Consider the following 18990-nt stretch of genomic DNA (forward strand, 5'->3'; position numbering starts at 1 on the left):
GCATCAGAATTCGTTTGTCCCCTGCTCAAGCAGGAGACTCTATACAACTGGCTATCCAGTCTTTTCTTAAAAACCTCCAGTGATAAAAGGACTTCTGCAGGCAAGCTGTTCCACTGGTTAATTGTCCTCACTGTTAGGAAGTTTCTCCGTAATTCCAGGCCTTTTTTTTTGGACACAATCCTAACTCCTGACGACAAGAAGGACAGAAAGCTTGTACTGTTAGCAAATATTTATTTTATTTCTCTTTTTCATTTATTTATTGCACTTCAATTTTAGACAAAAAATAAATTCTCTCTTTTCTCTGCCTTGCCAGCATCTTTTAACGAGTCTTTTGGACTCCCAGCAGTAGCAGTAGCAGCAGCAGCAGCAGCAGCAGCAAATAAACCCCTCTCCATTTTCCCATTGCAGCAAATATACTTCAATTCAGGGAGGGGACTCTTCGTTCCTACATACATCTCTAAGAAAAAGTGCAACGTTTGGTTTCATTTCAAAGCAGTGTTGAACAGCAGCAGCAAGTGTCCCTCCCACCCTGCAAAGAACACCAAATACTCCCCACATCATGCAACAGGAGGGTGATTCAAACATGCTATGAGAACTCCTGTAAATGGGATGGAAAGCCTGTCGTATATCAATGTAGAGAACCAGGCAGGGCTGACCACAACCAGACAGGGACACTGGGAGATCCTACTGGAGAGAAAAGGGAGTCCAGGATCCCCACCCCACCCCATCTCTCTCTCTCTCTCTCTTTTTTTTTTTTTGTCATCTCCAAGTCTTTTAAAAACATCCCAACAGGTCGGCTTCTTCTTTTAAATCTGTAATTCGATATGGGGGAAAATAGTTCCTAGGTACTCAAGGGCTAAGAGCGCTCAAGCACTCTAATTAAATCCATGCATCCCGCAGTTCCATCTTGTTCGTGGGCACAGAATTTGGGGTTATAGAAGTTAGCATCCTGAACATCTCTGCTTTCATTCTGTTTCTATTTGTCGTGGGAAAACACGTTTTCTATTCTTTCAAGGTTGGGCTTCAGCGAAATCCAAAGCCCCAAATACACATCAGAGCCATTTCTCCATGCTGTGTCACAATCGGGCATAAATAACCATAATAATAAAAAAAAATCCAGAGAGTGCAATTGAATCTACACACCCACGTGACCCTTTGGTGCTCCTAACCACATACATGTTGCTCGAGACGCTGATGTGCCATTGTGATGTACAGTCTCAGAAATCCAGAAAAAAACATAGCAGAATTTTTAGAGATTTTTAGAGAGGATGAAACTTCAGCATTCAACATAGCTTCCAGTGCCACCTTCATCCTCACTGTCCATACTAGTGGAAGCAGAATAAATTATACAAAATAAACAAATATGGCATCTGTTTAAGTTGAATAATTTACTCAGGTCATAATTTACACATTGCTTGGCACAGAATCTGGTTGCTTAAAAAAAAAAAAAGTAATATAAAGTGCAAAGAACACATCACTCCCCAAGGAAGGCAGTCTACTGATGAGTGGACTGAGAATTAGCCAATAAATTCTGGATTTCTATGGGAAATCTAAAATAAAAGACAGTGCTGAATAGAATAAGAAAGGCAACTTGGAGAGTGCTTGGGATTCTTGGCCCCATCCTTAAAAAAGGAATGGGATCTGGAATTGAAATGAGAGGCCGAGGGTTTCTAGGATAAAATATCTCAAACTTCACCCTTTAAAGGGAACATATAAAAAAGCACCAAAGCCAAGAAGTAATCAGAAAAGCCTGAGCAGAAAAGTCTTCGGAGTGTTATAGGCCCTTTCTTCCTTAAGGCTGAACCTTACAGAGTTGGAAGGAAGACCGGCTAATCCAAATCTCTTTCTCTCTTCCAGTGCAGGTAGTCCTCAACTTACGACCACAACGGAGTCCCAAATTTCTGCTGTTAAGACATTTGTTAAGTGAATTTTGCCCCGTTTTACCACCTTTCTTGCCACCGTTATTCAGTGAATCACTGCAGCTGTTAAAGATAGCCACGTGGTTGTGAAGGGAATCTGGCTTCCCTATTGACTTTGCTTGTCAAAAGGTCACAAAAGAGGATTACAGGACCCGAGAATCCTGCAGCCGTCATAAATATGAACCAGTTGCCAAGCATCTGAATTTTGATCATGTGACCATGCTGCTGCTGCAATGGTCGTGTGCAAAATGATCCTAAGTCACTCTTTTTCAGGGCTGTTCTAACTTCGGTCACTAAATGAACTGCTGTAAGTCGAGGGCTACCTGTGGCTCCAACAACCATCAAGTCCCTATCACTTGCTGAGAAACTAGACTTCCAATCAATTGACATTATCTCCATAGCTTTTCTCCTCCATTACAGCCTCTCTTTAATTTGCTATAGGCGCAAACAGAGAACGGAGACCAAATCCGCCATGAACTGGTGGAAGACCTTTTTGTATTTTACCTAGGCACTCATACCTGACAAGATGACAGAGAATGGGGGCTTTTGCTTAATCGGTTGCCGAGATGAGGTGGGGGGTGGAAAACTTGAGTAGTTCTAGTTCCTATTTGATGAGACCATCTACTTAGTAAAATCTCTTTCGTGGGTGTGCGTGTACACAAACACACATACATACTTTCTGAGAACAGCAGCAAGGGAACAGAGGCTAACAAAGGAAAAGGGGGGAAAAAAAAGAGTTTTGAGATTGGGGCTACACTAGTGCGCAGATTAAGCTGGGTTTGGGAGTAACTGCCTTACCAGGTGGTCCTACATTTGCCCCACCCTCAAAAGATTACTGTTATGTACAATGTAGCTGGTGCTTTTATATACAGGGTAGAGCCTCAAAAACAACACCGTATGGAAATATATGTGTGAATATATGCATGCGTGTGTATACACACCCACACCAGTTTAGAAACAACGGATGTGTCCAGTTTGTTTGCCTGATCTCTCTTGGCATGTAAATGATCTTCAGTCTGCATTGTGCTGTGGAGAGCGCTATCTGGGAAATGCATCCTTCCTCCTTTATCCCATTTCTCTCCTCACTGGATCTACTCCAACAAGCGGCCAGGGGCCAGGGCCTTCCTGCCTTTGTCGTATCCTTTCTACACCTCTTATTTCATCATTACCGTCATTTCCCAAAGAGCAACATTTAAGTCCGCTGCAGTAAATTTACTTGATGGTGGATTCTTTTGTGTGTGTGTTTCCTCTCCTTGAAAGTCTTAGGAGCTTTATGAGATCGATGGGCTGGAATTAAGGGTTGATCCAGAAGGCAAGAGGTTTCTCTGAATGCTGCTTGTTGAGAGTTCTCAAGTCGGGGAGACGGAGAAGCAGCTTGGGGAAAAGCGTGGAGTCATCGGGATGCTTCTTGGTTACTAGAGTTCTCAAGGCCCGGATTAAAGTCTCCTGAAGAATTTCGACAGCATCCACATCGGAGATCCCAGAGCGATCTGGGAAAACCAAAACAAACGTGTTAAAAATTAAGAGGAATAAAGAAGACATTAAAAAGAGGGGGTGGGTTTAGCTGTCTTGAAAAAAAAGAAAAAAAGACAACGTACAGGTGTAGTCCTCAACTTACAACCACAGTTGAGCCCAAAATTTCTGTTGCTAAGCACGGCAGTTTTTGCCCCAGTTGTTAAGTGAATCATTGCAGGTGTTAACTTAGTACCTCCATAGTTAAATAAATCTGGCTTCCCCGCTGACTTTGCTTGTCAAAAAGTTGCAAAAAGTGTTCACATGACCCCAGGATACGGCAATGGTCATAAATATGAGCCAGTTGCCAAGTGTCTGAATTTTGATCATGTGACCATGAGGATACCGCAATGGTCGTGTAAAAAATGGTCATAAGTCACTTTTTCAGTGCCATTGTAACTTTGAATGGTCACTAAATGAACTGTTGTAAGTAAAGGACTACCTGTATTAGGGAGAATTAAACCACTTATAGTCCTCAATTTATGAGCAAAATGGAACCTAGAATTGCAGTTGTATGTCATTGCAGTTATAAGTCGAGTTGCCACATGACTAAACTCAATTTTATAACCATTGTGACATTGTCATAAAGTGAGTCATCATGGTCGTTAAATAAATCAAATGGTCGTTAAGCCAACCACATAGTCCTTAAATGAATCCTGCATATCCAAGTGGCATTTTTGCTGAAAACCAGTAAAAATCACAGTCACATGACCATGGGCCACTGCAACCAATTGTAATTTGGCCAAGCGCCCAAAATCTGATCACTTAACCAAGGAGGAGGGGGAGATAGCAATTGTAACTATAAGAACAGGTTGTAAGTAGCTTTTCTGTCGTAACTTCAAATAATCATTAATTGATCAGTCATAAATCAAGGACTACTTGCACTATTTCACTAGACTGTCAGTATCAAACACAGCTATTGGAAAGATCCTGCTATTATCAAATATATAAAATGCAAAATGGAAAGTGATTTGAGTTCTACATAAGATGATGCGCAATACAGTGTATACGCATGCATGGAACGTAACTAGAATTACACAGTATATCTAATTATATTATATTGCATTGTACTGTTTTTGACCCTTCATGATCAATCTGTTTCTTCAAGATGCACAGAAAGGACAGAATAGACTCTTCTGATAAACTTAATACTTGTTGGGACTTCTGAAATTTCAATAGGTATTTCTCACACACTTTCTTGCTCACTAGGCAAGAGGAATTTTAGCAGAATCCTAAGAAATGTAATCTTGCATCTTGTGATTATAGCTTTAGCATAATCACAATCGCATCCACATTTCTAAATGCCGAAGCCATTAGAACCTGCCTGTAAGTCCCTATGTTGACTTTTCTTTATGTGAATTACTTAAATCTTTCATCAGAAAATGTCCAAAAAACCCCAAAAAGCAGCTTAATTGCCCCTACTGCTGGGATGCACTGGGGGATTGTTTTTTTCTCCCCAGACTCCAACTGAATTTATTTCTTAATTCATCCTTCCTTTTGTAGGCTTCTTCCATCATACCAAATTGGGTTCCATTCTGTTTTGGTTACAGAAATGACCTTACTGGCAAGACAAACTCCACCTACGAGATCCTCCAGAAGGCAGGTAGTCCTTGACTTAGGACCACTATTGAGCCCAAAATTTCCATTACTGAGCAGGACAGTTGTTTAGAATAGAATTAGAATTAGAATCAGGATTTGGTATAGAATAGAATAGAATAGAATAGAATAGAATAGAATAGAATAGAATAGAATAGAATAGAATAGAATAGAACAGAACAGAATAGAATTGAATTGAATCAAATTCTTTATTGGCCAAGTGTGATTGGACACACAAGGGATTTGTCTTGGTGCAAATGCTCTCAGTGTACATAAAAGAAAAGATACATTCATCAAGAGTCAAGAATCATACGGTACAACTCTTAATAATAGTCATAGGGTACAACAAGCAATCAAATCATACGAGGAAACAGTCAATGTAAATTATAAGCATACAAGCGACAAAGTTAACAGTCATAAGTGGTCGTAAGTCACTTCTTTCAGTGCTGTTGTAACTTTGATCACTAAATGAACGGTTGTTAAGTCGAGGACTACCTGTACGGCCTCCAACACAGGTTTACAGAGAGGGAAAAAGGCCTTTAGCAAAGATTACCAGAGCTCTTGCAACAAGTCCGTATCATTATCCAAAGCCTTAATCTGCTTGTATCACTGCAACAAAGCTGACACCCACCTGCTGAGACGAGGACTACCGCCATGAAGAGGGCCATCTCCTGTGCATCCAACCCCAAGGAACTGAGCTTCTCGCTGAACTCAAACATGGCATCCAGTAGAGAGCCCATGCCCATGGAACGCAGACTGCCGAGGGAGTATGTTTCTCCACTCAGAAATGTTACTTTCTTCTCCTTGGGACTGAAGAGGGTGGAAAAACGCACCATCAGCACCTAGGAAAGGACGAATGGTGGAACAGGGTCACTTTAAGCAAAGACACCCGGTTGTTGTTTTTTTGACTCAAACACATTCTCGACTGAATGAAGAAACAACGAGCGACTCATAATTTCCCAGAGCAAGCTTGTTTTCATCTGCATTTGAAGAACCACAAAAAAAAATTTGGGGGGGAGGGGGTGTGTGTGCCCAGCCTGGAAAAGTGAGGCGGCATCTAACATGCGTGCTGTTTACATCTTTTGGGAGCAAGCCAAGGCCTAACCGGTAATCCAGTCCAAGTATAAAATTGACAAAGATTTGTAGGTTCAACTTTCTTGTCCTTACTTGCTTGTTTTCCACAGTTGGGCAACTCCTGGAACACAAGAATGCTATTTGGAAAGCGTTCCAAATTCTGAGGAGAGAATGCCCTACTTGTAAAGAAAAACTCCCTGTTCCAATATTAAAAGCAACAAGGATGCAGTCTGCAGGGAGGTCTCAGCTTCAGCTCCCATGAAGCCTTGCCAGCAAGAGTTATGTTCTCCAGATGATAGCAAAACTATTTGACAATTAAAAAGCAATTTCATAACCCTTGAGACTGTGGAAAACAAACCTATCCCAAAAAGAGCCGTATCATCGTGCTTCCTCATTCTTGCTCTGTGCCCTCATAAGTTTCTCTCCAAATCAAAAAATTCATGCTGAACACTGTTGCAGCGCAGAAAAGAACTTGAGGCTAACTAAGGTTGCATCAATCGTTTTTTGCACAGACTTTTTTTTGGGGGGGGCTGCCCACAGAAAGGACGCACGCAGCGCTGACCTGGAAAGTGCCTGCTTTGAGGAGCATGACTTGATCCTGTTGGCAGAGTGACTGGAAGCCCGGGATGCTCTTGGCAAACTCGACCACCTCCTTGACAGCTGGTGTGAAGCATTGTAAGAACTCTTCCCACACTTGCTGGCTGCTCTTGCCACTGCCACAATAAGGGGTGGCATTCAGAGGACACGCCTAGATGCCACAAAGAGATTGGTAAGAAAGAGGTTATGTTTGGTCAAGCAAAGCTCAATGCAAACGATCCATTTTAACACTCCAACGGTAATTATTTAATACTTTTAAAAGTTGTTTGTTCTCGCAACACATAAACAGGGTGGCTTTGTTATTAGAATACATAGTAAACTAGTTTCACTACAAAGGCGCATCCAGATATAATGAAAGGACAGAATTGGTAAAGGGATACGAGGAGAGGGAGAGAGAAGAATGATAAAAGGGTAATTTGCCTCACTGGCTATTCTTTTGGAAAAAAGAATATTTGTAATTCCAGCCCCCCTTGCAGTCAAGGCTATTTCCAAAACACACACACACATATTCTCTCTTTCTCTCTCTCTCTTCCTCTCTCTCTCTTACTTTCTCTTTCTCTCCCTCTCTCTCTTCCTCTCTCTCTCTCTCTCTTTCTCTCTCAATCACTCTCTCTCCCCTCCTTCCCTCTCCCCCCCCACCACACACATGGAATGAAAATATTTTAAAAAATATCTTGGATTACTAGAAAACATTGCTGGAAGGTAAAAGGGATCCATTTGCCATTCTTCACTTGAAAACCCTTCCACGTGCCACCATTTCAAACAGTTTTAGCAGTAAACTCTGTAGCTTGCCAATGTGGACCTGCCATCAACAACTAATTGTCATTTTTAAACTGTATTTGAGAAGTGGCCAAAATGCTTTTATAAAAACAATGGATTGGCTCAAAAAATTGTTCAAAAAAGAAAACACTAGAGTTTTTCATGCAGATGATTTAAGAGAAAACACCGCATTTGTGGGTTTTATTTCTTACTTTCCTTGGTAAGCCTAAGAGCCACGAACAATTGCATAATTTGCCAACACCCGAGGCTATTTTACATTTGTGGTGGCAACTGCTTGTGGCACACAGCTCTTTACCTTGTACCGTCTGATCTGGACATAGCCATTCCATCTGGAGGGCACGCCTTTTACTATTCAATCCTGGGGTTCATGTTTTTAAAAATTAGAAGAGCAAGAGTCATTCCTGACTTAAAGCAGGGGCAAAGATGGGAACTGGCAATGGGAACCACAGATACTAGGCCAGCTTGTTCTGCCAATCCAGATACAAGCCTGTTTGGTTTGCTTTCTTATTTCCACTGCACTACCAATACTATACAGCAGAGGGAGGTCAAGGATTTGGAAATCGTTTTTCTATTGGCAAAGCTGATCTTTTAAATCAGGTATCTAAGGAAGCAGACCCAAATCAGCGCTCTGCAGGCTTTTCTCAATTGTAATATCTGAGGCTTTAAACTTCTGGAAAGAAACACAATGTGGCTCAAGCATAACCAGCAGGGACACCAGAGTGTCTTACTATTACAGCTGCTTTTTGGCTGAGTTCTGGTTGAACAGAGATTCTCTGGGACAAGATGGCATCAGTCATCCCCTACTATTTCCCATGATCGTTTGCAGGAAATAGTTCCAAAGGGTGTGTGCAGAGCGATTATTTCAAGAAAGCTGCCTGTATGCAGGCGGATCTCTCCCCATCCCCAGCCACCACTCCCCAGTATAAGTCTGGCCTACTTACAATGCCTCTTCTGCTGGTTCCCCGCCATGGACAGCTCCTCTGGGCATTTTCTTCAGAATAACCAAAATCAAAGGATGGGTAGCATCCAGCATTTTGCAGATAATTGGCCTGCTGGGTCTGGAAGATCTCATTGCCATAGCACGAGGGACTGTTGTCAACATAACAGGACGGTTCTTGAGGGCTGTAGCTGGAGAGGCGAAGAGTGGCTGATTCGTATTGCCCATAACCCAGGGAATGATTCAGCTGCGGCTGTTCGTTGTAGTTGGTCAAAGGGGCAGCCTCGGCCCCTGGGGAGCTACTACGCCTGCCCAGACGGTCCTGCCCACTGAGGAAGATGTCATGGTAAGCCCTGGAGATGGTGTTTATTGCTTCCTCTTCCTGGGTGTTAGGGCTGGGTGGAGCATCCGCCTCAGAGCTCAGGCCCACATCCATGGGGACCTCATTCAGGCTGTTCATATAGCTTTGCATCTCATCCAACAGGCGCTGCTTCTCTCGCTTAGGGATGCGCCCAAAACGCACAGCTGTGGAAGGGGAAAAGGAGCGTGACAATCTGAGGGTCAGGGAGACATTAAGCAGTAACAAGCAGCAATAAAATAACTGAACAGGCAGAACCTTCTTCTGTGTCCTAGCCCTACAGAAAGAGAAGCTGCACCCTAATATGACAGTACCGCAGGTGGCATCTCTAGCTGGGGAAATAAGGAAAATGGCACAATTCGTAAACGTCACTTAATACGAAAATGATGACGCTCAGGGAAGCCCACGCAAATTCTCTGAGGCACACAAATGTACAACATGGTTGTCTTCCCCAATTTAGGAGGTGGTGGCAAAGCACTTTGTCTTTGTTCATTCTTCTCCAACAACGAGAGGGAAGATCCAACCCTGCTTCCCAAACCAGCAGGGCCGCCACAAAGCCAAAATTATACGCAGATTCTCAGGCCTCTGGGTCATGTACTTGGGAGAGGCACTGTGCCATTAATCAAAGGACACTGCTTGGTCTCTGCATGCAAGCGGCTCTTCCCCATCGTTCTCTCCTGCTTTGCAAATTCTGACACAAAAGCATTAATCAGCCCAGGGTTTCATTTATCAACCAAGCATTTGCTGACATTGTACCCTTGTGGGAGAATGACTGCAGAGGCAGCACTGCAGGCCAAGAGATGGGACTAAGCTTTTATCCCTCTAAATACACGAACAGCAAAGCATGCCTTGCTATCAGCCCGGCCTTTGCTTGTTTCCTTACCGCTCCCTGACGTTTCCCAATCATTTCAAGCAATGGCAACTACCAAGTTATTGTTCCTTCAAAAAGGGGTGAACAGCCTTCCCAGAGCTGGGGACCGCTGTATTTTATAACACTGGGGAAAGGGAGGAACAGGAGGCAGGTTTCTCATTTCCATCACTGAAGTGCTTCAAAACAAATCGTTCTGCCAAAATTCAGTAGCTAAATTTGGGCAGTGCGATTTGGGGACATGGGAGGAGGGAGCTGAGCCGGTTTTCCATTCCAAGGATGGAAACGGGAGCACGTTGCCTTCTCCTGCTTCATGTCGTCTGTCTCGGGAGCTGTTCAAGAAAAGAGAATCCACTTGAATGGCTCTCAGTGTTAGCCAGTGAATTCTAATGCGCTTGAAAAAAAAAAATGCCCAAAGCCTGATCATGAAGCAAACATTCATGACTATAGACTGCCATTCAAATGAATTCATCATAAATGCCTTCAAGCCTTTAGTTACAGAGCCATGCTGCTGCAAAGGAGAGACCAACCCTACCCAGATGCTTACCATCTCTTGACATCCCCACCGCCAGACATTTCTTGAAGCGGCAATGCTGGCAGCGGTTGCGATTCATACGCATGATCATGCAGTTTTCATTCTTCACACACATCTTGTAGTTGATGTTCTGCTGGATGCTCCGGCGGAAAAAACCCTGAAGGCCCCAGGAAAGAAGAGTGAGGAGAAGGGAGGTGAGCTAACGAATGGACACGTGTCAAATGAGTCTACTGGTTTTCAGATTTCTATTCTGGTGTCAGCTTTGGAGTATCCCTCATGCCTTTTTTCTGAATGCTGGATGAAGGTATCTAAGGAGACAAAAACTGGTTTGTCTTCCCTTGGATTCCAGGGAGTCAACTAAACAACTAAGAAGTTGATAGGCTCTAGCTCAGAGTCCTCAAACTTGACAGCTTTAAGACTTGTGGACTTCAACTCCCAGAATTCCTCAGCCAGCTATGAGTTTAAGTCCACAAGCCTTAAAGTTGCCAAGTTTGGAGATCTCTGCTAGCTACTTGGAAGAAAATACATGACCGAAACATTCCTTGTTTTGTCAACTGAATTGCTGGAAGACTGGAGGATACTGGCACAGTGCTACTGCTTTACCAATGGAAATTCTGAATCCAGTTGTGGCCATAAATTGAGAATTATTGGTACTGTAGTTCTTATTTTAGAGAAACCAAACAGCCAGTGTAGAATCCAACTTGTGGATTAATAAATTAAAGAAATATGCGTGTTGATGGAGAATCCATTAACTAAAGTAATTTCTCTTTAGCCTGGGATTGAAACCAAAACCCTGTTTCGATTCAGGTTGCACATGCCACCAATAGGCCTGCCAGTGTAGGATTTTATATTAAGTATCCTAAATATTTTGGACTTTGAAAAAACAGGATAATTGACTCTTTTGAACACTAGCATTGGAAAGGCTCCTGAGAACATCAATGGATAGCTAATAAAACAAACTTGTGGATCATCAAATAAAACTACCCAGAGTTTACAGGGCAGACTGAAGTGACCAATTCAAATTAACATACTTTGGAAACTTATATGCTGGGCAAGGTAGCAAGAAAGATAAGAAAAGGATAAGCAGCATCAAGGTTGATGGACTCAAACTGTGGTGGTAATGGGTACATAGGGAGACCTGAAGGGCCAGATTAGGGAAAGGCCATCCTGGAGAAAACCCATCTACATGGTCACTAAAAATTGACACCACCACACTTCAGGGCACGTAATCAACCAATCGATCCTGAGCGTTTCAATGTGAACTATTTATAAACAAAGATGTTTTTAAACCTTCTACAGTCTTGTCATAATAGAAACAAACAAAAGAGAAAGAAAGCAAGGGGATGAACCTACCTTACATCCTTCACAAGCATGAACCCCGTAGTGGAAGCCTGAAGCAATGTCTCCACAGACTTTGCAAAGCAACACCATCCCACCGGTCTCTGCAAAAGAAGAGAGGAACTGATCTTAATTCCCTGCCAGGTCCAGGTTTCTGATCCAACCTCCCTCTTCTCTGACCCAGCCCACTGGTGTAACTTTCCCTAAATTGTCTGTAGAGATTCTCAATCATCCAGGTCATGGTTGCCCCCAAGGTGCTTTTTCCAAAAGGCAGCTGGGTTTTCTTCTTCTTTTTCTCTGAAAATGATTCACGTCACATCCAAGAAGCTGCTTCGGTTCAGAACGAAACGTTTTCCAAGAAAAAAAACCCAAGGAAATCCAGTTGCCTTTTGGAAAAGGGACCCTTGGGTTTCCCTCAATTTGCTGTCCTCCAGAAATAATAAAAGTTAACTCCTATAATCCCAGTCAGCATGCCTTTATTACCACAGGATTATGGGAATGGAAGTTCAGCATGCTTGGGAGGCTAACAGTATGGGAAAGGCTGAGCGTGCCAGATTAGCTCCATCAGAATGGAAACCATCTGAACTTTATTTAAAATGGAAATCACATCGGTCACATGCACACCTGTACAGAAAGATTTTGCACGTTGGATTACTGCACATTTAAACATGTTTTACTGACTAACTCACCAATGACTAAATTCACCTCTCACATTCAGTAGAACTCAAAATTCAAAAGCCATGATTCACCATTGTAACTATCACAAGGGACCAAACCACAACACAGCTTAGTACTGCATGGGAACCTTGCAAAAAGCTACTGTAAATAAAACAATAGTGCTATGCTTCCAATAAGGTGAGCTTTTGAAATTTCAAGGGACTGGGCAGAGATCTATGCCCTCTCTAATGGTTCACTTTTTTGCAAGATTATTTTGAACAATTTTCAACATTTATTTTCAACATTTGATTAAGTCAGAAAATGTGTGCACACACACACACACCAAAAAAAAACAACCCCAAGAGTCACTTTCAAGGAGAATTAACAGTTGTTGGTCTTTCTATCTAGATCCCACGTCCGTACAGAAACAATGATTATTATGTCATACCACCTAAACTAAACTGAGAAGAGGAGGTGTATGTGGGAGAGTCACTTACTTGTGAAAGTGCTGGTGGCTCCATTCTGCTTGGCGGCAGGCACCTTATTTGGTGTTGGGGGGAGCTGGCCCTTGCTGGGGTAGCAGATCCCTTCAGGAAACTGGAAGGCCACCTTGGGTGAAGAGGGGGAGCTGGCCTGCTGAGGCTTGATGGCTCCAATCTCGGTCAGGGTCAGTTCTTCTAACGAGGATGGCAGCGAGTGTTGGGGTGAAGACACCAGGTATCCACTGGGAGGGCTGCCTGGAGTGGGGCTGGAGCCAGCTGTTGAACCCACATAAAGGATCACGCCACCTGGTGCATGAGAAGGGAGAGGAAATTTACCCAGTGCAGAGTAAGAAAGATGACTTTGGTGGAGATATGCAGGAACTATTTACCTAGGCAAAAGGGACTGAAACGTTGTTTAAAGTCCAGAACAATGAAATAGCATTTGGAAGCAGGTCAGACAGAAAACTCCCTAATTTACTGAAGTATAAGGAAGAGGAGGAGGAGGAGGTACAGCACAATCAGACTTACAAGATTCTAGTTATTATAGCCAATCTAAAAGTAGTTTTATCCTTCCTGAAGAGTTGATTCCTGGTCTGGTGTAGCTGACAACCAGGTACTATGGATGGCACTGCAGAGGGATTAAGAATCTGCCAAAAAAAAAAATGGCTGCCTTCCAAGTCAGTGTTCTGGCTGAAAATCTCTGCAAGGGCACACATTTGGGAAAGATAAAGAGCCACTGAACCCATATCCTGTCCAAGGATGATGCTACCCATACTCCACAGATTAACTCACACAATTCCAACCATGGTTTGCCTCAAGCCACGCCACGTACTTCAAACAAAATAAAGTTAGTCCCTTTATAGAGGGATACGCTGCTACTAACCCACCATCAATCTGATCATCCCACTGGATCATGGCCTGCGCAATTTATGCCTGACTAAAGCGAATACCTGTGAGGCACATATTACAGCTGGCCTACCAGAGGCCTCCCTGCCTTCATTGCAATTCCGAGCAAGCAGGCAGGCAAGTTGTTTCTGAAACAAGACTGGTAGGTTGCGTTTGACTCGATGGGTCAGAAGCTATGCAAGCTTCCAATAGTCTGTTGAAAGAAAGGAGACCTGCATTTCTAGGTCACTCGTTCAAGAAATACAAGATCATACATGTGACAGAGGGAAGGATATTTCCAAGCAGCAACAAACTACACCTGAACCTTCCTTTCCTAGCTTTGCGTACTGCATTTTCTTCTTCTTGATGGCCGCAGGAGAGGGAGGATCCAGGCACTTAGAAGCTCTCATTGTCTGTGAGTGAGCAGAGACACAGGATGGAAGCAGTTTCTACAAATGCAGGCGCTGCTGTGTTGCATTTCCACAGGCCTTAACAGCCTGCCTACATAAATGACATTCTTAGTTGGAACACACAGAGGTCAAGAATCTACATTCACATTATCAGAGTGTGCTTCCGGACAAGGCCTTGATTTTGCAATTCCTGTGAGTTGTTCACAGCTCTCTTGTGGGGGAGGTGGGGGTGGGGGGTAGAATGGGGATGTAAGCAGTCAAGCCACAGCACCTTCTCACTTTCAACCTCCTTGCATTTCCTAGTTTCTTTTAAAAAAATAATAATAAGGATAATGCAATAATAACTGCACAGACAGCCACAAAGCAAACAGATTCTTCTTATCCCTCAGCTGCCATTTAGAAATGGCAAACAAACAACAAACAACCCCCACCCCAAGCCTGGCACTGCTGCAGAAACAGAGAAAAATGATGACTCCATTTCTCCTACAAAGACAGTAGGCCACCAACAGAGTCTAGGCTTTGTGCTACCGAACTGCCACTCAGTCCTAGCAGGAACAAAAATAAAGACTCTGCTCTGTACCCAGATGGCAAGCTTTTCTGCCCAAGAGGAACCTCTGCCATACACTACAAGCTGTAGTAGAGGAGATACACACAGCTAAATTGCAACAAGAGCATTTATTCGGCACTCGTGGTTTAAGGCCACTCTTTTTATTCTTGACCCCAGTAAACAAGTGTTTCATTTTTCCAGTCTTCTTTCTGCCAACAGGTTGACCTGCCAAATTTTATAGGGGGATGTCAGAGAGGAGGAAGTTAGGAAACTGGATTTGAATTAGGTCATTACCACCCAAAATCATCATTCCCACCCCCACCTATTTTTTTACCTTGAAAAAAATCACTTCGGGGGCATGGCTCTGATCTGTTCTGTGTTTGTTGCCAAGTATGACTCAAGGTACAAAGCCAACGACCAGCTGAATGCATGCAGGCTCCATGTGACTGCTGGACAAGGCCAGAGAAACAGCAGGAAGCATGGCCCAAGAGGCCCAGTCTGCAGAGAACTAGGGCAAACAAATGGCACATACAGGCAAACAACCAAACCTCAGAGCTCTGCAGAAAGTCATTCCAGAAAGCAGCACCTAAGCCAGCCTTGCTTTTGCTTCAGGGCAGAGCCCTTCACCCTGGTTCCCAGGGAATATTTATAAACGGCTGGATTATCGCTCCGTATTTTTAGATAGCAATCTAAGACTATTGAATAACAAAGCAACAGCTTGTCATGAAGTTGCAAATAGAGGAATGTCAGGATGGAGCTCTAGTTTGCACACACATCCAGCCAAAACAAGGAATTAACTAGGGAAGGTCAACTCACAACTAAAAGTGGGCCACATCAGGTGATAGTCCCTTATCTGCTAAAGGATATCTGGTCAGATTTGCAGGCTAACCTGTGCTCCTAAGGCCTATTCCTCAGTTCCTCATAACTGTAGCCTAACAAGCTCCAGTAACCACTTTTGGGAGGGGGGGCACACATATGTTCACAAGATCGCTTTTGTTTCATCTCCAGTTGATTGAGAGAAGCATCTCTGTCATTCTCTGCTCTTGTTTTAAAGTAGCATTTTCTCTCTTCTCCCAACACAGTATTTAGGTTCACTGTTGATGCAGTTGTTGATACCCAAGTTAGGGTGTGCCCAACTTCAGGCCTCCATCCCTTTAGGCTGCTGCAGGCCTCACTTTTCCCTTTTAATCGTTGGATGTGACTTGAACTGCAGGCAAAGCTGAACACCTGGCTTCTGCTTAACCAGTATTTTTTTTTATAGCGCTTGTCAAACCTTCTCCTTAAAAATACAGGGCTTAGTTCTTTTCTGAGAGCATGCTGGATTTGTATTTTTTAAAATCTTAAGGCCTAGCCTTATAATGTACAGTTCACTTTAAAACAGGAAACAGACTTTGTTTTTGGTGTGAGCTGTCTATCAACATTGGGTGCGTACTACAGGTTTTCCACTACTTTTGCCAAAAAGTAGGCTTTGCATGGCCATATTTTTAACTGTTTTCTCTTTTTGTTATTTGTGAGACTTTCACATGAGTACCGGAACAGTTGCATTTAAGTTGTCCTAACTGGGTAGGGAGAAGGTACCTACTCCATTCTCGGCAGCACTCAGTGCCATGGTGATAAATGCTATTTCATGGAACCTTTCACTATTATATGTTCTACTGGTTCTTTCCAGACACTGCCAGTCGTGAGGTCAGAACGGCCCTCCTTGGTCAATCACGGCTCACTTGCTGACTGCTCCCTTCACCTGCAACATGCCTGAGAGCTATCAGATAGATTGTTTTTAAACACGGATTTAGCTCTCTTTGAGGTGTGCAGGAGGTGCTGCACTAAGCAGCAGCAGAACATCCACCTGCCTCAGCCTGCACCTGCCACCCAATTTCTGGGCATCGTGACAGGTGGTATAAACCTATTATTCCCAGCATCTGGCTAGGTTGTCCTACCTGCCTACTCAAAGGAGTGGTTAACAGCATGTTAAAGCAAGTCTTCTGAAAAGCCTCCAGATTTCAATCTGGCTGAACAGGAACAGATCTAACCATTTCTCCATCCAGCCCAATATTGCATGCTCTAGGCATTTCTGCGAGGTTTAAGCCTAGTAAGATATTCCATATCAACTAGAACATGATCCTCCCCAATTATGGAGATACCAGGGAAACAAAACATATGCCCTTTCTACCAAAGTTTGACCCTCCCCTCAGACTGCTCTCCCTTTCACTATAAGCTGCCATATTGTTTTGTTATTTTTCTGAATACAATTTTTCTTATCCCCTATCTGAAGTGGGCCACAGAGGTTTAGCAGAAGCCAATCTTGTGCCCAAGCTTAACACATCCACAAGAAATCCAGGCAAATCTGGAAATGGACTTGTCCGTGTGAACCTCTCCACATTCATCTTCCCATTGACCAAAGGGATGTCAGCTGTCTCCATGACCAATTGTGGCCAGTCAACTCTGTCCTGCAAAACCTCTGACTTGAAAAACATGTTCCCAAAATAAACAGCCTTTCTTTTCCATTTTCACAGGGATGGTGGGGCTTAAAAGGGCAGCAGCCATTCACTCATGCCTCAGTGAGTGCTGCCAACTTTAAAACCATTCTGGCCTTGTATCCAATGAGAACTTGCTCAGAGGACGGCTGTGAGGCATCAGGAGTCTTTCGGCTTTGGCCTCAAGCCTACATGAACTCAGCCTCCCTAGATTAGAAAGATGGCCCAACTAGGTTCAAACACACAACAGTAAACTCAAATAATGAGAAAGCTCAGCAATAACAAAGCTGAAATACAGCTCTTGGCCTCAGCTTTAATGAAGTATCCCTTGATTTTATTGTCAGGTTTGCAGTGATCAAGGAAGCAAATTGTTCCTTATCCTGAGAAGGCCTAAGGATCACTTTGGAAGCACCAGAGATGCTAACACAAGAACAGAGACGTAACATTTTCAGTAATTTTGAAGCTATGAGAAAAAAACAGTTGGGGTGTTTTTTTTCACCTGGGAAAAAAAAACAGGGAAACTTTAAAATGTTTTAATTTTTTGCCTCAAATGAAACTATAAGCTGCAGAATCCTAAGAAACCTCAGCTTTGTTAATTTGGTCAGTTTGCCAAACCAGAAAACAGCAACCATGAAGGCAGAAATAAACCATCTACAGATCACAAAACAAAATTATGTCCTCTGAGGCCTAATGGAGAACAGATCCAACAAGCTCCAAACTAAAATATTATCAGCAGACAATCCCATAAGCAACCTGGGAGCTGAATTCTTGGAAGGGGGGAAGAGTCTGGAATCAGATCACATTTCAGCCTGAGAGCTGAATTGTCCCTACTTGTCCTCTATTTAGAGAAAATTTAGCACTCTGGAATTTGAGATAAAACTTATTATAAATGAATAGAAAACATATGGAAGGAATAAAGGATATAGCAATCCAGAAGCACTTTGTGATACTGCATTCATTATTCCAAAGAAATTTCATTGGTGGCTTTTTATTCTTGCCATCATTTTTTACTTTTCCTGAAAAAATTTTTTTTAGAGAAGTCTGGGAGAAAATGAAAATTCCCTCTTTTCTCAATTTTTTTCCCAATTTTCTTCTACCATTTGCACAAGAGAATAAATCTATTATCTTAGTCCTAGGTAAATCCAAGATATTTTTTTCCGCTCCCACACGCTTATCACTTGATTTGGTGAAGAACGCTAGCATTGCTCAGAAATTACCTCAAACTCTTTACTAAAGTAATGTTTGAGAGACAGTGGGCAAACCATAGGCACCAACTGCTTAGGATTCTGCCATTGCAGAGAGGGAGGTAGTCCTTGACTTACAACCTCAAATGGAACCATTTCCATTGCTAAGTAAGATGGTTGTTAAGTGAATCATGCCCAATTTTATGGCCATTTTTGCCAAGCTTCCCACAACTAGCCCCAATCCATTGGGCTCACAACCTCTGGTGATCATAGAAAAAGAAGTGCAAGATCTATTACACAGGCAGAAGCCAGGAAAAGCACCAGGGCCAGACAAGTTAACTCCTTCTTGCTTAAAAGTCTGTGCGGGCCAATTAGCCCCCGTCTTCACCTGAATCTTCAATAGATCACTAGAGATGTGCTATGTTCCTTCCTGCTTCAAATGTTCTACCATCATCCCAGTGCCAAAGAAGCCCTCCATCAAGGAACTGAATGATTACAGACCAGTTGCTCTAACATCTGTACTTATGAAAATCTTTGAAAGGCTTGTGCTGTCCCACCTGAAAACCATCACGGATCTGCTGTTAGATCCCATGCAGTTTGCATACCGAGCAAATAGATCGATAGATGATCCTGTTAACATGGCTCTGCATTACATCCTACAACACCTTGAATCTCCAAATAAGGGTCCTCTTTTTAGACTTCAGTTCAGCATTCAATACCATCATTCCAGACATTCTTCTAAGTAAATTAAACCAACTAGCAGTACCTGAACACACTTGTAAGTGGATCATAAGCTTCCTAACAGACAGGAAACAGCAGGTGAAGCTAGGTGGAATC

At 43.0% G+C, this 18990-nt stretch overlaps 1 protein-coding gene across 4 annotated transcripts in view; it reads right to left on the reverse strand.

Annotated features, from left to right (window-relative positions):
• Positions 1-219: 219 nt before the first annotated feature.
• Positions 220-18990, reverse strand: part of LOC113444883 (nuclear receptor subfamily 1 group D member 2-like) — a 62767-nt gene continuing 43996 nt past the window's right edge. For all 4 annotated transcript variants that reach the window (XM_087925394.1, XM_026713812.2, XM_087925395.1 and 1 more), the window contains exons 2-8: positions 12669-12959; positions 11530-11618; positions 10189-10333; positions 8420-8940; positions 6664-6849; positions 5659-5869; positions 220-3409 (exon numbers count right to left, since the gene is read on the reverse strand). In XM_087925394.1, the coding sequence (XP_087781520.1) occupies positions 3213-3409; positions 5659-5869; positions 6664-6849; positions 8420-8940; positions 10189-10333; positions 11530-11618; positions 12669-12959 (1640 nt within the window). In that variant the 3' untranslated portion in view covers positions 220-3212. The remainder of the gene's footprint in view (positions 3410-5658; positions 5870-6663; positions 6850-8419; positions 8941-10188; positions 10334-11529; positions 11619-12668; positions 12960-18990) is intronic.

The sequence above is a fragment of the Pseudonaja textilis genome, chromosome 2 (genome assembly GCF_049901715.1).
Source record: "Pseudonaja textilis isolate UNSWEBS1 chromosome 2, rPseTex1.2, whole genome shotgun sequence".
NCBI lineage: Eukaryota > Metazoa > Chordata > Lepidosauria > Squamata > Elapidae > Pseudonaja > Pseudonaja textilis.